At 33.7% G+C, this 22,116-nt stretch overlaps 2 protein-coding genes across 2 annotated transcripts; both read right to left on the bottom strand.

Moving 5' to 3' along the window:
• Positions 1-2,727: 2,727 nt before the first annotated feature.
• Positions 2,728-9,015, bottom strand: LOC143568634 (uncharacterized). The gene is made up of 5 exons (XM_077054739.1): positions 8,933-9,015; positions 4,282-4,343; positions 4,101-4,161; positions 3,576-3,678; positions 2,728-3,500 (listed from the first exon to the last, which is right to left on the bottom strand). Exons 1-5 carry the CDS (start codon positions 9,013-9,015, stop codon positions 2,916-2,918), a joined length of 894 nt encoding a protein of 297 aa, XP_076910854.1. The 3' UTR covers positions 2,728-2,915.
• A 9,614-nt stretch (positions 9,016-18,629) lies between these two features.
• On the bottom strand, positions 18,630-20,184 carry LOC143568633 (alpha-crystallin domain-containing protein 22.3-like). The gene is made up of 2 exons (XM_077054738.1): positions 19,968-20,184; positions 18,630-18,802 (listed from the first exon to the last, which is right to left on the bottom strand). The coding sequence occupies exons 1-2, from the start codon at positions 20,182-20,184 to the stop codon at positions 18,630-18,632; spliced, it is 390 nt and encodes a 129-aa protein (XP_076910853.1).
• Between the last annotated feature and the right edge of the window lie 1,932 nt (positions 20,185-22,116).

Raw genomic sequence — 22,116 nt, 5'->3', positions numbered from 1 at the left:
AAAGAACTCGAGGATCTGGACTTGATTCCTGATGTTGATGACGTTCACACACGAGGTTCTTCCTTCCTTTTGCTTGTACTAGAGAGAAAGTGTGTGTTCTAGTGTGTGTGTGTGTGTGTGTGTGTGTGTGTGTGTATACTTGGAAAGGAAAAGAAAGAAAATGGGGAAGTGGTTGGGTATTTATAGGGGTTTCATGGGCCCTATGGCCCATAACCCATTCCCAAGCCCAAATCTCATTCACAATCCACACTTATCACACGACTAATTTAACAACACACAGATAATCATAAAACTTTCTATTATTTACTATTTAACAAAAGTTGGATGTTACACTTTTCAGTTTACAGAAGCAAGTACACCTGATACTTTTTGAATACGATTGTAACACTAAGAACACCACTTCACAACCCGTGAAGCATACAAATTACACACAAACACTCGTAAGTACTCATTATCTTGACAAAAACTCGTAAACCCACTTAATATTTCATGAACACACTTTTATACTCACAAACAAGACCAAAATCCAAGGTTGTGATCCAAGAAACTCAACTATTAGATCCGAAAGCTCTGATACCAATTATAGGTCCCGAAACCGGATCTAACAACAACTATTCTTGGATCAATCTCTCTAGTGCTAGCGGAAATCACACTAGAAGAACCGAGATCTTGGATCTTGTTTGAAGCTTGTTATTTCAGCTAACGAAGGTATAGAAGAGAGAAAGTTGTAGTGGTTGAAAGGATAAGATTATGCAAAAGGTTATGGTTGCATGAGATACTTGCACTATTTATATGCATCTTGTATTGTTTTCTTGGGTCTAAATGGGCTTTGTTTACATGTGGCCTTAGGCTCAAATACATGAGATAGTACATAGACTATAGCATACATACGTAAACAATACAAAAGACTTTGAATATACAAAATAAGGCCTAACATGATTTAGAAAAAAAGGGCAAATATATGAATGAACGATAGTATATGGGTGGAGTTAATACCTTGGACTAAAATGATTAAAAAAAAAGAAAAAAAAAAGTGAAACCATGATATCTCACAAGAAAAATAGCATATTTTGGATTGAAGTGGCAATATGGACTAAAACAACACTTATGGCGCTTTCGTTTCACATAATGAAATTGAATTGAAATTGGAATTTGCATAGGATGTGGAATTGGAAGTAATTAAATTTGGAATCTGAACATTCCAATAGAAATTGGAAGGAATTGGAATTGGAATTGGAATTGGAATTGGAATTGGAAGGAATTGAAAACCAATTCCATTCTAGATGTGTTCGTTTGACAAATGAATTGTAATCTATCACCACAAATGAATTGGAACCGGGTTTTTTTAACGAGGATAACAGAGAAAACATTTAGTTTTTTTAGATTTTTTGTTTTTTAATTATATTTTGAGTTATGAATTTTTTATTATTTCTTTTTAAATGTTTTTTAGGGGTTTTCTATTAAGATCAAAAACCACTCAAGAAAATATTCAAAAATAATAATAAAAAATTCATAACTCAAAATATAAGTCAAAAACAAAAAAACTAAAATGTTTTATTCTGTCATCGTTAAAAAAATTAAAAAAAATTAATAAATAAAAACTCGAGAAATGATTCCAATGAATTTCCTTGAAATCCTCCACGTTTTTGAAGGATTTTGAATCCCTTTGTTTAAAGAAATTTGAAGGAATTGAATTCCAGTTCCAATTCTTTGACAACCGAACACACAATTTTGGATTCCCACGAATTAAGATTCCAATTCCAACGAAACGAACACGCCATGTCATGGGATTTAATTCCAATTCCTTTGAATTCTCACAAATTCTGTGAAACGAACACGCCCTTAAGGTATTTTAGGGATTGAGTTTGAAAATAACTTATTAACTTATCGGTTCTCTTAAAAAGGCATTTAAAAGCCATGATTCGTGACTTTTGAAAAATAGCTTTTTAGCCTTACTCAAAACAAAAATAAAAATGACTGTTGTGATTGTAAAACAATTTTTTAATTTTTAAACCCAATTCCAAACGTACCCTTAGTTGTAACCCTAATAAGATGCTAGTTTTTAATGGTTCACTTGATAATCAAATTCTTATGCAAAGTAGTTGCACCAAGTCCCAAATTTTGAGTCCGAAGATCAATCTGGTTCCATGTTTGATCTCATAAGAGTTGCCCGTTATCAAGTGTAACGTAATTGACACTCTGGAAATTATCAGAAAGTCTCTTATGATGATGAAGCACCAAATTCTGTAATGACTTGAGATTCCCTGGCTCGAGTAAGAACCGTTTGAACTCAGGATCCAATTGTTGCTGCGATACTTCATTATTTGGCGCGAAAATGGTGATATTGTGATGTGTAACAGCTTGCTCTGGTGTTTGTAACAGACGAGCTTTCTCAATGAGTTCAGATAGCTCGATGTAGTGAGTCGAGTAGAGCTACGAGAACTGAATTGGAGCTGATTTGATTTGAGCTTGATTTAGGGTTTCGTTGCTGCTGCAATGTTTTGTCGTTAATATATAGGCACAGGGATGAGTATGCCGTATCATTCTATCTTAAAAGGTGTATCCGCTTTGGTGTTGATTATCAGCATTTAGAGGCCTCACCTGAACAAGTACTTTACGTATTATATCAATCAAATAAGCATCTGTTAATTAGCTAATTGTTTAGGTTGACAATATTAGAGTTATGAAACAACGAAGTTATGAGCGCTTGTCTGGGAGCCCCATGGCGGGGTTTCGATACCATCTTTTACAAGATATTTCATTATGGTCATAATTACCTTCAAAAGAAGGTTAAGAATCAACATATAAAGTAACAACTAAAAAGGTACATTAAAAAAGTACAAAACTAAACATCATAAACCGACATAGTCGAGCATGAGGCGAGTGTCTTAACACCTCGGGACCCTACATCAAGATTAGAGATGTTCAATCTCATCAAAGGATGAAAACTGTGCATCAATACGACCAACAGCTTCTTGACTGATTGTAACCGAACTAAACCGTTTTGATGAGTGATTTTCTGTCTTTTGTTCCAGCTTTCCATCCTCGTTCTCAAACTCTTCAACTGACTGTTTGGGTTGACTAAACAGATGGACTTTTAACAGCCGGCAAGCTTTTAGATCTTCACATGTCTGCACGCTACTCAGATTATTGTTAAGTTCAACTAAACTTGAATACCTTGCCTTTTTAAGCACGTTATAATCCTTGGTTTCTTCATTGCCAGTTGGTGTCTCGGCTTTGAGGTTTCTTAATCCCTCGGTAATAATAAACCTCAACTTCTCTCTTAAATTCTCACTTCTAATCGGGTCGACTCTAAGCTTCGTTTTCATATTTGATATCGTTGTTTCAGTGTCTTCAGTTGACTCATATTTAGCAAAAACCTCCTCCAAAAGAGTGACGTTTCGCAAATATCTAGCTGACGCTTCATTTTCTATTTCTATGTTCCTGTCTTCGTAGTCTTTCAGCTTTGAAAACCTCCATTCGTTTATCTGATACGCCTCCTGTATGTTTCAATTGCATAGTTTCAAAACAAAATGTTGTTAAACAATCATACAGTATTAGGCAATGTTATGTACCTTTTTCGTTAGTGGCTTCCTTGCGCGAGATGGAGTTCGCAAGTTGTTAAATTGAGCAAAATTACTCGAGAGCTGTCGGATTGAAGTGACTCTATGTGCATTCCTAAAAATATAAGCTTATCGTTTTACATAAGTCACCATATTTTTTATGAAATTCTGAACTATAAATAGCTTGTGTTAATTACGCGTATAGAATCTATTTATTTCAAAAAGAAAACAAGTTTATGAAGAAGATGAGTTAAGAATGAGTTATGCATTAATAATAGTAAAATAACCGTTGGCCAACTGTCAACCCGCTTGACCTAATTCCTACTAAAATATTTTTGTGATACTACCAGTCTTACCCACCAAAAAATATATACATATAACCCGAATTGACCTGATCAATAGTATATGGGTTAAAGCTGCCAGTTCTATTCATAAGCAATAAGGCAAACCAATTAATACAAAAACAACCACCGTACACACGTGCGTGCGCACCCACCCGCTGGCCGCTGCGTGCGCACACACATATATATTTCTTACCCAGATGATGGTATCTCATTTGAGTCAGTTGAATCGGGAAATGATGAATTGCCCTTTAACACTGCAATCAAATTCAAATAAATTTTCATGCTATGTGTACGCACGCAATCTGTGCTTGACATAGAAAATTTACATAAATGTATATGACATCAGGACGATAAAATAATATCCGTTATCATACCATGTATATGGCACGGATTTTGAGCTCTAGCGCAGCAATTTTTGCATGACTGAAACGGACACCTGTTAAATAAATTCAGAACTAATTTAAAAATAAAGAACCACATCAGACACAAATGTCCTTGACAAATAATGGGACTATAATAAAAAATCATAAAAAATAAAACATGCAGTCAGGTTAAATTCATATTTCAGCATTCTCTAGACAGAAAAATAAATGAACAGATATTCACTACCAAATAAATTGATTCATATCTATCTATCTACTCTAATAAAAGACTACCACTTTTGCCACTTGTCGATCTCATAGCCCTCCTCACATTTTTTTCAACCAATTTTAATATATGGTCCTTATCTTTTAAGCCAGTTCAATAAATGAATTCAATATTTTTTATTAAATGTAAATCCTAACCGATTCATTTATTAACATTAATGGTGAAACAAGAAAATAAGGAAATATAAAAATTGTAGTTGCAGGTCTGTTAGAATAAAATTTTAAAGTCATGGGTAATCGCAAATAAAGTAAATAAAGGTGCATCATTGTCGAAGAATTTGGATTTGTATGGTAAACTACAAATTGTATACCGACCAATACAATCACAAATGTAGTGTATAAGGAAGGTTTTACTTATTTGTAACATATTTGTGTACTTAATTATGTAATTTCTATAATTTTAATGTAAATTATAATTGTATAACAATATCATCATCATCATCATCGTCATCGTACTCAGTATATCCCACCAATAGCAAAGCTATGGTAGGGTCTGAGGAGGGTAAGATGTAGACAGCCTTACCTCTACCCCATAAGGATAGAGAGGCTGCTTCCGGTGAGACCCCCGGCTCGATAGTAGTTTTGCATCAAGCCTTGGACATAAGGCACATAGCACTCAATCATCGGGACCGGCTGATCGGTGCATGTACCCTTGTCTTTCGGCTATCAACGCCACTACATGATGCCTGATTAACCGTCCGTCACTTTTAACGTTATTTTCACGAGATTAGTAAAATAACGTCAAAATTAGTGCAATTTCACTTTTGCCCACCTGAGGGTTCACGCATATATACATCATATGTGCGCACCGCAAGCAGGGCTAAATTGTATAACAATATATGATCATTTTATTGACTGTATTTACTTAATGGTTAAAATTTAAAATTTTCATCAATTACCCATGTAATACACGGGCCTCAAACTAGTTAACTATAAATTAGTTTTGTAACTACTTTAGTGCATGTTCTATAGGGTGTGATTTTTTCCATATTTTCTAATAACCAATTGACAGCAAACATAGAGTATCACTTGAACTTCATATCTGATAAAGTTGACCTTGATCATAAGTAATATAAATCAGCCATTTAATGTTTCATTAAGTTACACAGCGTGAGGCGCTCGAGACAGTAAGTTCCCTAATCCAAGGCAAGACAAATGCAACACGTACACGAGGCACTTGTAAAAATGCGAACATTTAATAAAGGAATTAGCACACCTATATGATATTGTACAGAATTAATAAACAGTTACAAATCTATCTGAATTATGAAAATATAATAATTAGTTTCTGGATGGAATGGAACAAGAAAAATTTAAACCATTTGAAATTATGTACATCTAATATTCAATTAATAGATGGGGTAACTTTATAGAATAGTAACTAAGTTTCACTACTATCTAATTAGGTCACTCATTTTTTTTTCTTTTTGTCCCGATTAGGTCACTCGAGTTTCAACTTATGTTCTAATCAAAGGTGTTTTGCATGTTTAACAGGTTACCATGCCTACGTGGCATTTTTTTTGTCTTTTAAATATATGAGTAATTGGTATCTGTTTTTTATTTTTAATTATTTTATTAGATATAACTCAAAACTTTCACCATGTTAACTTTTAAAGCTTTAATAATAAGACTATTTACAGAATAGTTTATACCAAGGAACACATCTTTAAATTTGAATGTAGCGTACGTATGACGACCTGTTAAACAAGTAAAAAACATAGGATTAAACCATTAAGTGAAACTTAAGTGACCTAATATGTTAACTTGTTACATAGTTGGATTAGTTTGACAAAAAACGGTTAGAAAATTGACAGAATGACAGGTAATGTTTTGAACCACCATCTTTCACAAGGAACTTTTAAGAATGTGATCAAAACCTCAAAGAAGACAAATGTCATCCACTAATTTTTACTTATTTCTTCTTCATGTAGTTTTAGCTTCAATTTATGGGAAAATTCCCAAAATAGCCCCTTTTAGAGAGAAGTCCCAAAATAGCCCTTTTTTCCTCAAAATCTTTTGTAATTTGGACTCTCAAGACGCATTGGGAATTGATAAAATAAAGACGAGATTTCAAAAGAAAGTCAGGTAAAAGAAGAGATTTGGGGAAATAATGTTGGTAAAGTTCAAATTTTTTGTAATCTTGGAACAAAAGTTCAATTTTTTCAAAAACTTTTTTACTCAAAAAACCGTCTCTCAAGACTGTATTATTATGTTTCCTACCTTTCACGTCCATATTCTTAAATTCTTGGAAAAAGAGGTTTTGAAATCTCGTCTTAAGAGACGCATTTCGGATGCATTTGTTCTTAACAGACGAAATTTCTTAGTTTCCTACCTTTCACGTCCAAATTCTATAATTTCTTGGAAAAAGAGATTTTGAAATCTCGTCTTGAGAGACGCGTTTCGGATGCATCTGTTCTTAACAGACGAGATTTCTTAGTTTCCTACCTTTCACGTCCAAATTCTATAATTTAATATCGATTTTCGTTCTTTATCAATCATTAACATTTCTTCATCAATCTTCTTCATCGGGTTATCTTGTAGCCGGCCAAATGACGAGGTTTAAGCAGGGAGATCATGTGGAAGTAAAGGACTTGGGATCCGGGTTCATTGGTTCCTACTACGACGGCAACATAATCTCAACGTGCCGTAATGAGTATATTGTGCAGTTCCGTACCTTGCTCAAAAATGATCAGTCCTGGCCTCTACGAGAGTTTGTGAAGGCCGAAAAGTTAAGGCCAAAACCTGCATTTGTTGAGGTGAGCAGCTTTCGTTTGGGTGAGACGGTGGATCTCTATGCTAATGACAGTTGGTGGACGGGAAGGATTATTAGCAAATTTAGCGAAAGTGAATATATTGTTCATTTTGATAGCACCAACCAAGACGGGAAGGATTATTAGCAAAATGAATATGTTGTTCATTTTGATCCCAAATCCTTTACTTCCACATGATCTCCCCGCTTAAACCTCGTCATTTGGCCGGCTACAAGATAACCGATGAAGAAGATTGATGAAGAAATGTTAATGATTGATAAAGAACGAATATCCATATTAAATTATAGAATTTGGACGCGAAAGGTAGGAAACTAAGAAATCTCGTCTGTTTAGAACAGATGCATCCAAAACGCGTCTCTCAAGATGGGATTTCAAAATCTCTTTTTCCAAGAAATTATAGAATTTGGACGTGAAAGGTAGGAAACTAAAAAATCTCGTCTGTTAAGAACAAATGCATCTCAAGACGAGATTTCAATATCTCTTTTTCCAAGAAATTATAGAATTTGACGTGAAAGGTAGGAAACTAAGAAATCTCGTCTGTTAAGAACAAATGCATCCGAAATGCGTCTCTCAAGACGAGATTTCAAAATCTCTTTTTCCAAGAATTTAAGAATATGGACGTGAATGGTAGGAGACATAATAATACAGTCTTGAGAGACGGTTTTTTGAGTAAAAAAGTTTTTGAAAAATTTGAACTTTTGTTCCAAGATTACAAAAAATTTGGACTTTACCGACATTATTTCCCCAAATCTCGTCTTTTACCTGACTTTCTTTTGAAATCTCGTCTTTATTTTATCAATTCCCAATGCGTCTTGAGAGTCCAAATTACAAAAGATTTTGAGGGAAAAAGGACTATTTTGAGACTTCTCTCTCTAAAAGGGGCTATTTTGGGAATTTTCCCTCAATTTATTTATATTGGGTTTTAGGTAGGGTAATTTTCGGGTTGTTTAATCAGGTTTCAGGTTTATTAGGTCGGGTTCTTTGGGTTTTGAACGTTGACAATATAAACCGACAACCGAGCTATTCTAGATTCGGGTTATATGGTTCTCGGGTTTATCAAGTCGGGTTAAATCGGGTTGGTGAAGTTTGGGTTTCAGGTTAACTAATCTAGAAATTGTTTAAGCATTCAAACCATTTACCATTTTTGGATTACAACATAGAGCCTCTAACTGTGAAATAAACAAACTCGTATAAATGTATAATTAAATTGTGTATATATAAAACTGAAAATTACATATAAAAATTTGTGTATAAGTGAAACTTAGACGTTAAAGTCCAAGCCGATTAATCCCGACCAATTAGCTAATGGAGATTCGATGTTTGAAGTAGATCGGGTTATTACCAAAACACCATCCAATAACCAAACTGTTTTAAGGGTTAAACGGGTCAGTAAGTTGATCGGGCCGGGTAGGGTGATCGGGTTAAAAAGAAGGGCTAGGGTTTGATTCGAATAAATTAAAGTAACTAACTAAGCTGTTAAATTAATCGAACACGATTGGTGCGATCATGAATGAATTTAAAAAAATATTATGATCAAAAGTTAGTTACTAAGAAAGAAACCCAAATTAATTACCCTAGAAGAATGAAACGGAAATTATAATAATTACCTGGAACGTGCAGCACCGTCACACTTGATGCAAATCGGTTTGTTAAGGCCACGAAGGGATGGCCTGTTCCGAGTTTTAGCCATCATTCACCTTCTGTCTGATTGCTTAAGCCAAGATTTTCACCTTCAAATTCAATACAGAGAAGACCAATCTATAACTTTCACTTTATCCGATCTATATCTATTCGGGTTATTAACCCACCCGTGTCATTGTTTTGTTTACGGGAAAATTAGTCCAATTTTAAAAGAATCCTTAAAATAGCCCACAAGTAATTAAGAGTAAATATTTATTATGAGGAAGCTGACCAAACTCTTATAAATGTAGAAGGATTAGACCAAATATGAGAATAATGGTGATGGACAAAGCTAAATTTTTGAAAATACTGAGGAGCATGTCATATTTCTTTCTTAACTTTTCTTCTCAAATGACGGTCCTCCCATACGATTTTATTATGTTTTCTACCTGGACCGTACAAATTTTCAAATTCTTGGAAAATGTGTCTTTTTAATTTCGTCTTGGAAGACACATTTCAGAGAAATTTGTTCTAAGAAGAAGAGATTTTTCTTTCTTCTTATAAGTTGGATTTATTCAAATTTCGTCCACTCCGGCAATATTTATTATATTCCGTCCACACAGACAAGATTTAACTATAATCCGTCTACACCGGCAAGATTTTGATTAATAACTTTCTTTCCTTAATATTTTGATTTAATACATTTGTTTATTATCCCTTGTATTCATCTTCTTCTTCTTCTTCAATTTCTTCAATATTACTTGATTAAGACATGGAATTTGATAATCAAGATTTTGATTTAACAACTTTCTTTTCTTAATATTTTTATTAGTACATCTGTTTATTATCCCTTATATTCATCTTCATCTTCTTCTTCAATTTCTTCAACGTTATTTTGATTTAATACATTATGTTTCGGTAATGTATCTGTTTTATGTTATGTGTTTCTACACTAAGTGTTATTAGTGTTCTAGTTAGATGTTTGTTCTTATCTTTTCATAGTTAATCAAGTACAAAATATGTAGAAAACAGAAAGAACTAAAGTTCATTAAAAAAGGTTATTACAAACTCTCGAAGATGCCCAGACTTAACATTTTCGAGCAGGGTATAGAATTGAACAATATACTCGTTCTGGGACGTTGAGATTATCATAATAGGAACCAATGAACCCGGAACCCATATCAATAACCTCCACATGATTTCCCCTCTTAAACTTCATCATTTTGGATTCAAGAACAAATTATAAGAGGTGAAAGATTATCCAATGATGATAATTCGTATAAATGATGAAGAAGCAAATATATCGTATAAAAGTACATGATCTGGACGAACAAGGAAGGAAAAAGAAAAATCTCGTCTCCTTAGAACAAATTTCTCTGAAATGCGTCTTCCAGAACAAAATTAAAAGGGCACATTTGTGACATTCGTCAAATTTCGATTCGTATTTGTTTTTATAAACCCAACCCGTTGGGTCGTTTAGATGTATTATTTATCATTAATAAAGTGTTCCCGGCATTTAATGTTCAATATTCGTTGTGGGGTTTATTATTCCATTGCTTATGAATCCCGAGTCTTATCGATAACCTAGCTAAAACGCGCAAATATTACAAAACCGAAAACTATATAATTTAATTATAAAGTTTAGGGTTAAAAGTGTAAATTTTAAATACTTATTATTAACTTAAAATATATTAAGTTTTCAATTTAAAGGATTATGAAACCTTAGGGTCCAAAGTGTAAATATTATTTAAATAATATTATTAAAATATCAAACCCCACCCCCCCGCCCCTCCTTCCCCCGTTTTTCCTGCCGCCCGTCGCCGGCAGCGGCGCCGGCAAATTCCGAACACCCTTTTTCATAATCTTTGACCCGAAATTGTAGTTTAACGTGTTATGTCGCCAATATAATGTCTTAACAAACTAATTAATTACGTTATAACGTCCTAAACACCGCGAAATAAATCCGTGATCTACGCCGGAATTTTTGGAGATTCAAATCAAGGTTGTTGTCGTTGACGCGTAGACGCTCCTCCATCTGGTATAAATAGAACCCAAAGCTTCATTACAACTCGCTCATTCCTCTTAATCGCCCTCTAATACACTGATTTCTGTAATTGGGAGCTCTTTTGCTTAGTTTTCCGACGATCTCAATCTCGGGCAATTCGTAATAATAACAGGTGATTAAGATATGCATATTAACAACGCTTAAACATTTATCAAAACCCCTAAACTTAATTGAGCAAACATTGAACAGGTTCTTCAATTTGAAAATTAGGGTTTATGTTCTTCATATGAAGAAGATGAACTTGGATCAATTATTATATATAATTTTTCTCATACTTTAAACTGAATTGGTTCTTAGTCCACCTATTTAGCACATTAGTATAACAAAGATCATAACCCGGGTCAAGCACACTTTTCTTTTTTTACGGCTTACTGTATTATTATTATTATTATTAAAAATCAATAAAAACTAGTAATATTTATATATAATAGAAACAATGTGTTAACGAATACGAAACCTAGAACAACTGGTTGACACTCTGAGTTGGTAGCATAAGGACCCGGGTTAGAAACCCGGGTCAGACATATTTTTTTATTATTATTTAATTCAGTTTGTTAATAATTAATTAACCTTTTTAATTAATTAAAAATCAAAATAAATTTATAAAAACCTTTTTAAATTAAATAAAAATTATATAAATTAATTATAAAATATATCTCACCATTTCACACTCAAAACCAGAGTTTTTCGTTTTCGTAAGTCGTAACTAAAAATCGTTTACTAATTGTAACGTAAATTTTAATTTACTAAAAACAATCGTTTCGTTCAATCAATAATTTTATTTTCGACTTATAAACATTAGTTCAAGTCTTTCGAACATACAAACTTCATATCCTCGCCGTTAAAATACTTATATCGTATTATTAACCGATTTCTCGTTAAAACATAAATAACAATATTATAATCAAAAATATAAAAATAATATAAAATAATTCCTTGCAAGTTATACAATTAAGTAATCCCGTACGAATATCGATTAAGTCTCGTTTTTACATATTATAGTTAGTGCGGATTGCTCGTTTCGGCTTTCGTGACACGTTCAATTGTTTGCCATCTTCAACGCTTTCAAGTTTTCCTTTTTACTTCAATTACTAAGGTAAGTTTTTCACAACCCCTTTTTAAACGTTTATATTGTTTTGGGGTAGCATATGTATCCATTATAAAAATCCAAGTATTATTATTTCGATTACAAAATTACAATTCGTATATGGACTTGTGTGTTACTTGAATTACTTGCTCGAATATTACTTGCACGTGGAAGCCTCATTAAGTATGATCATATACTCCCCTTTGCACTTCGGTCCATTTGTATCGAGTGGAAAAGGGCCTCATCATCCAAGTACGTTGGTTGTTACCAATTGAAAATGACCTTACTTGCGCGATTACCCGAGTACGTTGGTTGTTACCAACCGGAAAGGACTTACTTGCTCGTTTATCACATGTCTATGAATTGTAAGGTTTTTATGTACGTATTCAAATTGTGGAAACTCACCAGCTATATTTATAGCTGACCATATTTTATACATATGTTACAGGTACCGTGATTAGAGGTTGAAGTATTGAAGACATTTAGTTCCTAGGTTATTCAAATAAACAAACTATTTGTTATGATTGTGATTTTGATTTGGATTTGTATTTTTACATTTGAACTTGTGTTGCATGTTGCTTGAAATGAATTAATGTTATTATTGTCACAAAATAGTGTCACATGTGTTTGAACAATCTGTACGTCACACTCGGGCGTTTCCGCTTAAGCCGGGGTGTTACAACATTTTCCAATAATTTGAAAATTTGTACAATCCAGATAGGAAACATAATAAAACCATCTAGGAAGACTGTCTTTTGAGAAGAAAAGTTAAAAGAAATATGGCATGCTCCCTAAATATTTTCAAAAATTTAGCCTTGTTCATCACCATTATTCCATATTTGGTCTGCTCCCCCCATATTTTTAAAAGTTTGGCATGCTCGCTCATAATAAAGATCTCCCAATTTGTCTCCTCAGTCCAAAGTCTTTGAGAATAATCAAAACTTTTGGGCTATTTTGAGGATTCTCTTTATAGAATAGGCTATTTTGAAAATTTTCCCTTTATTTATTATAATATAATAAATCATATATTCTTTCACTATTCATATAGTCTTTCACTATGGCTCATATCCACATGACTAAGGATGAGCTCGGTACCGGTACCGAAAATCCCGATCCCGAAAATCGCAAATTTTTTTTATCGGTACCGGTACCGAAATGTTCGGTTCGGTACCGGTACCGATATTTAAGGTAAAATTCGGGAAATACTGGTACCGTACCGTACCAGTCCCGAAAACTCAAAACCTTGGTACCGAGTGGTAACGGTACCGAACCTGTACCAGTACCGAAATCGGTCTTGGTACCGAGTGGTAACGGTAACCGAACCTGTACCAGTACCGAAATCGGTACCGATTTCGGTACTGGTACCGGTTCGGTACCGTTACCACTCGGTACCATACTGATTTTTGCTCATCCCCTACACATGACATTAACACCAGCCTAGCAGTCATACTACCTGATTAGAGTTGGGCATAAAATTTGATTCCCCAGTTCTACATGACCCGTGGGTACAAACCAAGCTTCAGTTTCTCCCTGGACCACAGTTCCACCTCTACCCGATTAAAACACAGCAAAACCAATCAAAACCCGACCCGGTTCTTGACTTGGTTGACCAAACATGGATGTGATTCCTACCTGGTTCTGGCTCCCGAAATAACCCATAACCCGATCTACCCACCTCTATGCCCGATATTCAATTTTTTATGTCTACCCTCACTTTATTCGTTTGCCAGCACACTATCAAGGTTCAATCGATCAAAAAAAAAGGAGCCTATTGAATTAATGCACCAAACATCGATTAGAAAGAAAAATCAAAAAGGCCACGGGTTGTGTCTATGCCAGTCTTTTGATAGAAAGAAATCTGCAATCGATTGAAAGTCTGATTGAATCAAACGTGATTTTGCAAAAAGGATTCGTTGATTAATTTTTTCTTTAAAATCGCAAGTCTGATCGTTTTCCTATCCTTATTTTCATTGAGGGCGCGTTCGTTTCATGAACTTTTTTTAAAGGACTTGGAATTGGAATTGGAATTGAATGGAATGTTTGAGAATCCCTATCATGTATTTGGTTGGTTAATATGTATTGGAATTGGAATCTTCTTCATTCTAGGTATTTTTTTTTGAAGAACAAGGACAACGAAGAAAACGTTTTAGTTTTTTTTACATTTTTCGTTTTTGATTTATATTTTGAGTTATGATTTTTTTTATTTATTTATTTTGAATTTTTTTTTTGAGGGGTTAAAATTCAAAAAAATTAATAAAAAAATCATAACTCAAAATATAAATAAAAAACGAAAAATGTAAAAAAACTAAAACGTTTCCGCCTTTGCCCTCGTTCTTCAAAAAAAAAAAGAAAGAAAAAGAAAAAAAACCGACCCGAAACTCGTTTTGATTCATTCTGACCTTGACCCATTCCGACCCGGACCCGTTCCTACCGAACCAAAACAACCCTTTTTTTAGTTGACCCATTCCGACCCTAACCCGTTCCGACCCATGACCCGTTTCGAGTTCCGACAATCATTTATTTTCCATAACAATCATTATAAAATAGGTGGGATTTTAAAATCCCATGAAATGTGGGATTTGATGGGATTTAGTTTCTATTCTCATTCTTTCATTCAATGAAACGAACATATCAATTCATAAAATTTAAAATCTCATTCCTTAGAATTTCTTTCAAATCATTGAAACGAACAGGACCTAAAAGTTATCCATTCACGAAGCTCAAGATTTGACATCAAAATATTAAATATTTTAGTCTTATTTGGAATGTGAAGGGAACCAAAAGAAAGAAATAAGGAAATAAATTAAAAGTCTTACTCTGGGAACGTGAAGGGTAGGAACCGAAATTTTTAAGAATCAAACTTTGAGAAGTTTTTAAAATTAATGATATGTTATAAATTACAAAAATTTTTATGAACGAAAGTCGAACGAATCCTAAATTTTAAACAAAAAATAAAAAGAAACTGAACCCGTGTATTACTTCATGGTGAAAGCAAGAAAGTTAGTCTCGTGTTCTATAATAAAGTCCTTTAGAAAAAATGGAGTACTCAAGGAAGCTGTTGATAGCAAGTACAAGTAATTCAGAAAGTCAACATTATGGAAGAGGACGTCGTGATCAAAACCGTGGAAGAGGAGGAGGACGTGGAAGAAGTTGAATCTAGAAAGCGGAGACACAAGCAAGTTTAGATGTTTTGATTGTGGTGAATACGGACACTTTGCAAGAGAATGCTCTAAATGTAAGGATAAGGATAAAGACAAGGAAGAAGAGGCTCATCCTTGCCTTTGAAGAAGAGCCATTACTATTGTGAAAGGAAGTCAAGGAAGATCGAAGACCTTCTTAAACTATATTTAGTTTAAGGGGGAGGGTATTGATAGTTAAATTAAATATAGGGGTCAATGTGTCATTAGTTAAAGTATGTTTAGTAAGTTTAATGTATTTGTTAAAGTAGAAGAGTGTAGTATGTATCTATGGGAAGTTAGAAATTGATTTACCATTATTAGTGTTAGAAGTCACGTTTCATTGAAATTGATTTAATGTATTTGTTTAAGTAGAAGGGTGTAGTATGTATCTATGGGTGTAGTATGTATCTATGGGAAGCTAGAAATTGATTTACCATTATTAATATCACAAAGTTCAATTCAATCTCTTGTTCTTTAGTTACCGGTTTGCATATGATTGCTTCTGATTTACCAACATTCTTCAACTTCTTAATAATTATCTTCTTCTCAAGTCTCTATGCTTCTTAGGGGTTGTTTGGCAAGTGCTGAACCAATAAGAGATCTAAATGGTTAAGAGCATCTAAGCCAGTAAGTGCTGAACCAGTTAAGTCTGTTTGGTTGAGCCTCTGAATAACCATGCAAAATGACTATATTATCCCCTGAATTATTTCGTGTTGAATGAAATGTATCTGTTTAATCAAATCTCTTAATAAAAGTACAGAATGACCAAACTCTTATTATAACCAACTAAAATACATGTTAAAACAAACTTTCATTATAACTAACCAAAATATATCTTAAAAACTAGTAGAAAACCCAACGGGGCGCGGTCGATATAGAGTCAATTTGTTAAGATGAGAAAAACCGGAAAAAAATAAATAAATGATTCCAACCAATGCCTCAAGGATGTCTGTTATATTGTATATCCACAACCAACTCACAAGTAAGCAACAAGTAATTCATGTTCATCATCACATACATAAAAGTTTTTTAACACATTTATTAGTGTGTTCACCGGTCCAGATAACAGATATTCGATTTGTTCAGATTTGAAATTATCTTAACCATAACCGAAATCCGAACTGAATTCAATTTGGTCGGTTTTGGTTAAAACCAAATCTGATTTTGAAGCAAACATGTACTCTAGAAAAACCTATAGATACTTTGAATCATATGTAGTTGTTGTCTAGTTCAGAATTAATTCAATAAAACAAATATAGTTACAACAATTCATCAAAACATGCCCAACTAAATACACACAATCTGCAACATCATGACCCATAACAACAAAATCACAAATACAAACTTAAAAATAACAGTTTCACACCAACATACATCTTACTTATATTAATCAGAAAGTAAAACACAACCCGAATGCCATGAATATACATCACGCGGATTCCACCTGGGCTCGGTACCATTTAGCCAGGACAGATAATACATACAACTACAAAATGCAGCACAAGCTGTGGATTAATGGTCGGGACTTCAAATAAGGCTTTAGCTTAGGCTCTGGCTTGTTTTGAGATATCTGCAGCAGCTGCGGAGCAGGGCTATATTGTTTGCTGAACATTTGAGTGAAGGATTAGCGGTCTCACTCCTCATACAAACTTCTCTGCTAGCCACAATTTTCTATTGAGTAGAATCAGATATTCCTTTCATGTTCGTTCAGTTCTTTTGTAGGCCTACATTACAAAGCAGATAATGAGAATCGCATTCAATATACCCAAATGCTATCAAGGTCTCGGATAATTGCTTACCAATAATGAATCATATGAGGATATAGTTTAAGACACCCACTCGGCTTAGGTAGAGATGCACATTGAAATCAACTAAAGACCCGAATCAGTATTATATGAACTAATTCCAAATAGATATAAAGCGTAGGCTCAGACCCACGACAATGAAACCGGTTCCAAAAGATATAAATAGTTAACATCGACCCTATTTAACCCATTTTATTTCACCATTTTGATGAAAAACAATCCCTAATTTCTAACAATTATGAACCAATCTTATCAATCGAATTAATCCATGTTATAGAACAAACACACAAGCATTTTACATTCAGCTTGCAGATGAGAAACAAAAAAGGAGCCAAACGATTCAGCAATTTCAGAAATAAAATTCGCAAATTGCTATCGGAGAAAAAAAGTACCTGGGATGGGATCGATTAAGCACGTGTTCGAAGGGTGTAGCAGTAGATTGGGCAACAGATGGGATCGTGCAATGGCTGGTAGCGGTCGTGATTTGGGAACGACGGAGAGGCGATGTTAGATTTGAGGGTTGGGAGGATGAGAGTGAACGTTGCATAGGTTAGGGTTAATGTGGTCTCCTTTCTCATTCAGCGTAATTGTGTGTCTGAGCGAAAAAGAGATGAATGAACGCATTCAGAGGTGGTGTTTTAACTTAACCAAACACTCTGAATCTGAGCGATCCAGATCTCAAATCTGAAAGGATTCATTCAGAGCCTTTCCAAACAGCCCTTTAGTTGATTATGGTTCAGCATACTTTTTTTTAATCCTTCATAATCTAGATTTGCTAGTTCAGCACATTACCTGGGTAATTATCTCTAACCAGAGAACCTACCCAGAATTTCATAAAATTATTTCTTCTCTCATTATTCGTCTCTTTCCAAACTTGCACCTTTTTTTGGGATGAAGAATGCATATGTTGAGTGAATTGAATCAATTAGGGTGGTAGTTGTTTTTTTTTTATTCTACTCGTGGAGTAACAAAAAGGTGGTACACAATAGTTGCATACTGAATGTCAAATGTCTTTAAAGATGTTCAAGATGGCAAACTTCAATTCAAAGCGTTCAAAAACCACAAAATCATAATGCTTTCTCTGCTACTTTTATCAGTTTCATAAGTCATGGTATAATGTATTCGAGCTAGTATATATTTTAAAGCATATAAGTAGCTAATTACCTATTTTATTAAACCAAAAAAATCTAAATTCGTTATTTTAGGCAACTGATTTTAGCCCAAAATTTTCAATCCCAAATAATAAGCCAATAACCTTACACCTAAACAAACCTATTGAGAAAAAAAAAAAAAAAACAAAAGCCATACAAACTAAAAATGGAAAATATTGAAATCCCGAAACACCAAAAGCGATCGGTTTTCAAAAATCTAAGCACAAAATCGCAATGTAATCGCAATGTTCCAATCCTAAAACTCTTTCTTCTATTTTCTTTGGTTAAAGGAGCCAACAAAAATTCTCAAATACAGCTAGCTAGTTCAAAATTCAAATCCAAGCAAAACCTACCTATTGTCTTTAACAACAACACAACAAACATCTGCTAACCACCATCAAGCCTGTTTCTTCTTAACAACCCCTTCAAGAACCCCCTCGTTCAACACGTGTTTCAAGGTTGATGCGTTCACGTGCGCAGGCAGCTTGAACGAAACCGCCGAGTTCCCACCGCTGCCTGTTGCTCCACTGATTGTGACTGCTCCGTCATCCTGAACAACACACTTGACCTCTGCAAATTAAATAATGTAAACACAAACGAATCAGTTAAGGGTGTTCATAAACCACTGAAACAGACCAAACCGTCCAAACAAAATCAAGTCAGACGGTTTGAAACTTGAAACGGGTCGTGTGAGCTAAACTAGCCGTTTAGCCATATTTATTTTAGGCATTTTATCTATGAATGTGCCGTTACGTGTATCTATTATTATGCTCATGTACCATCTTTATTATTTTGAAAAGTATTATACAAATTTAAAGCTTTTAAAGAAAAAAGCTGACTGACCTGTTTAATTAGAAAGGTGCTCACGAACCATCTTTATTATTTTGAAAAGTATTATAATGTTCGTCACAAACCGAAACCAACACGAAAATAATCATGTTTTCTGTTGGTATATCTACCTCGCTTGAAAAGGGGTTGTTTTTGGGTTGGTTGACCTGTTTAATTAGAAAGGTAGTTTTCGGGTTGACTTGTTTAACCCGCTCAGTTAAACAGATCGACCCACTAACCCCTTTAATCCATTTTTTACAACTCACCAACCATTAAAATGCTTAGAACTTGATTATTATATGTCAACCCGTTTAGCATGTTTAGATAAATGGTTAAACGGGCTGTGTTCCGCTTGTGACTTCTTTAGTTAAAACGGGCTGACCTACTAACCCGTTTTTGACACGTCTAGCCCGAATTTTACAACCCACCACTCCAATTAACATGTTTACAACACGGTTGTTACCCATCAACCCATTTGACAGTTGACACATTTGGATAAATACAGTTACGTGTTAAGGTTGACCTGCTTAACATGTTTAGTTAAAAGGTCGACCCCAAACCTATATTTTAAAACCAACCAACCCGATTAACATATTTACAACTTGATTATTACTCACCAAGCCTTTTAACACATTTATATAAATGGGTTAAACGGGTCATGTTCCTGTTTACTTAAACATGTCAACCCGCTGGCACGTTTCCCCGTCAACCCATTTTTTACAAACCATCAACCCGACTTAACAAGTTTACAACTTTATTATTACCCACCAACCCATTTGACACATTTGAACAAGCGGGTCAACAAGTCATGTTCAGGTTACACATTTTAACTGTGCGTGGGTTAGGATTGATGTTTTTCACACAAATAAAAAAAAAGGTCGTGTTCAAGTACAGAGAAAGTACTTACTCTCCTTCTCAACACTTGGCAGAGCCACACGAAACACAAACCCGTCATCTTTATCAGAAACATCGAATGACCCGATAAGTTGTTTAATTCGGTCACCAGCAGCGCTTCCTGAAACTGCTATTCCTTTTTTAGCGATGAACATTATGTTGTTCAGTTCTTCCATGGTAAGTGATTCAGGCAGAAGAACCACTTTTGGAACTTGACCGGCAATATCCATGTTAGATCTGAAATTCAAAACACTATCACTTATTTTGTTTGTTAAAAGTTTAGATTATAAAAATCTCATCACAAACATATAAATACATACATACAGACATACATAAATAGGAAGAACAATAGGAAATATAAGATACCATAACAAAGTAAGATTATCGCCTTTCAGCTAAAATGAAATGAGATATCGGAAGGTGAATCTACCAAGTCTGATAGACAAATAATATGCGAATGTATATAGAATTTATAAAACAAAAAAAAATTTATGTTTCATTACTTTAGATATATAGCCAAATTTAGAGAACAATCACAAAACCTAAAACAATTATGGAAACTTTAGATGATTTAAGCAAGCAACTTTAGTTTGAGCTTTATAAAAATTGCCATAACTAAACTACAACGAGAGAAAAGAAAACATCTAAACAAAAAATTAACTTCAATATACGAATGTGTGCACACACGCGCATGTGTAGGTATGGATAGTTGGCACGTCAACAAATCAAGAAAACTTCATTGATACAATTCAAAATCATAATGAAAAAAAATTAAGAAACACCTCATCACAGCAAGATTTCTAACTAATTCCATCCCAAAAAAAAAAGATTAAGCTTTAAAATGAAATTCAAAAAAGAGAAGGATCGGGCCACATTCTCGATGAAATCGTTAATCCTTTTTTTCTATTTCTGATCTCATTGGTATCAGTGGACTCTACAACCTTTGTAAATTCAAATAGTTTGAAAGAAACTAGTATGCCAATTCGTCTGCCATTTGAAAAAGTTAAAGCATATGTGTTCCAAAAAAAATTAATAGTTCAACTGAATACCCATTATAAAAAAACACTGAAAACCCATTAACTAAATTGTTTATTGTTGATCAAATGATCAGCAAGAGTACATTGGGGATAATTATAAACATAACCTAATCAAATTAAATCTTCTGATTATAATAATGATAATTAGATTAAACCCTAACTAATATATATTCTATTCAATACAATCACACCAATTAAAGATCAGATATATCACAAAAGTATGATAAAAAGCCCCAACTTTCAATATTATTTTGAGTTTAATTTCAGAAAAGGATTAAAAAAAATGATTTTTCATGATAAAAAGAACAAACAATCAAAGAACACAAATTTCATTTAAAACAACAAAAAATTCCACAGTATAAACACACACACAAGAACTTTGTACAGATGATCTATAGGAAGCAAATAATTAAAGTAAACGCTAAGTAATATATTCTATTTAATACAACCACACCAATTAAAGATCAGATAAAACGCAAAAGTATGATAAAAAGCCCCAATTTTCAATTTTATTTTGAGTTTAAGCATTCCAAGTTGCTTAAACTCAATTTTATTTTGAGTATGATAAAAAGCCCCAATGGACACAATTTTCATTTAAAAACAATAAAACTTCCACAGTATAAACACACACATGAACGTTTTACAGATGATCTATATTGAGCAGATAAATTAATAATCTTGAAAACAATTTCAATAACAGGAAGATCAATCAAAATAAAACTAGGGTTTTAGGCAAATGTAGGTACCCAAAACAACATCAACAATCAATCGATTCTAAACCAAATTAGAAACTAGGGTTTTGTAAGAAAAACAAAAAATTGAAATAAAGAATGATCTTGGAGATGGGTTTAAGAGCATACGTGTTTTCAGCAGTCATTTGAGTTGAAAACTTGAAGAATTTGGAGAAAGAACAAGTGGGTTTGGTTCTTGAGTAATCAGCAGCTGTGAGGTTAATTGACTTGTGAGTGCGTGTGTGTTAACGTTACAACTTTTATAGGGTTTATGAAATCAAAAATATTTATGCTAAGATATTTTGTTTGATAATTTATATTTAGAAAATTGGATTCTAATAATCTAAACTATTAGTTATTGGGCAATAATAATTCCAACTAAGAAATTGACCGT

The sequence above is a fragment of the Bidens hawaiensis genome, unplaced genomic scaffold (assembly GCF_021521415.1).
Source record: "Bidens hawaiensis isolate Kalapana, Puna unplaced genomic scaffold, B.hawaiensis_p1.1 tig00024028_1, whole genome shotgun sequence".
NCBI lineage: Eukaryota > Viridiplantae > Streptophyta > Magnoliopsida > Asterales > Asteraceae > Bidens > Bidens hawaiensis.
This window is presented reverse-complemented; position numbering and strand designations above follow the sequence as displayed.

What these genes read in the sequence shown, in the direction of transcription:
- LOC143568634 (XM_077054739.1), bottom strand. Translation starts at nt 9,015, where the DNA reads ATGGCTAAAACTCGGAACAGGCCATCCCTTCGTGGCCTTAACAAACCG. An exon ending in GACGGTGCTGCACGTTCCAG is followed by an intron (nt 4,344 to 8,932) that starts GTAATTATTATA and finishes TTTATTTAACAG; the next exon opens with GTGTCCGTTTCAGTCATGCA. An exon ending in GGAAGCCACTAACGAAAAAG is followed by an intron (nt 3,501 to 3,575) that starts GTACATAACATT and finishes TGAAACATACAG; the next exon opens with GAGGCGTATCAGATAAACGA.
- LOC143568633 (XM_077054738.1), bottom strand. Translation starts at nt 20,184, where the DNA reads ATGGATATTGCCGGTCAAGTTCCAAAAGTGGTTCTTCTGCCTGAATCA. An exon ending in GCCAAGTGTTGAGAAGGAGA is followed by an intron (nt 18,803 to 19,967) that starts GTAAGTACTTTC and finishes TTTAATTTGCAG; the next exon opens with AGGTCAAGTGTGTTGTTCAG.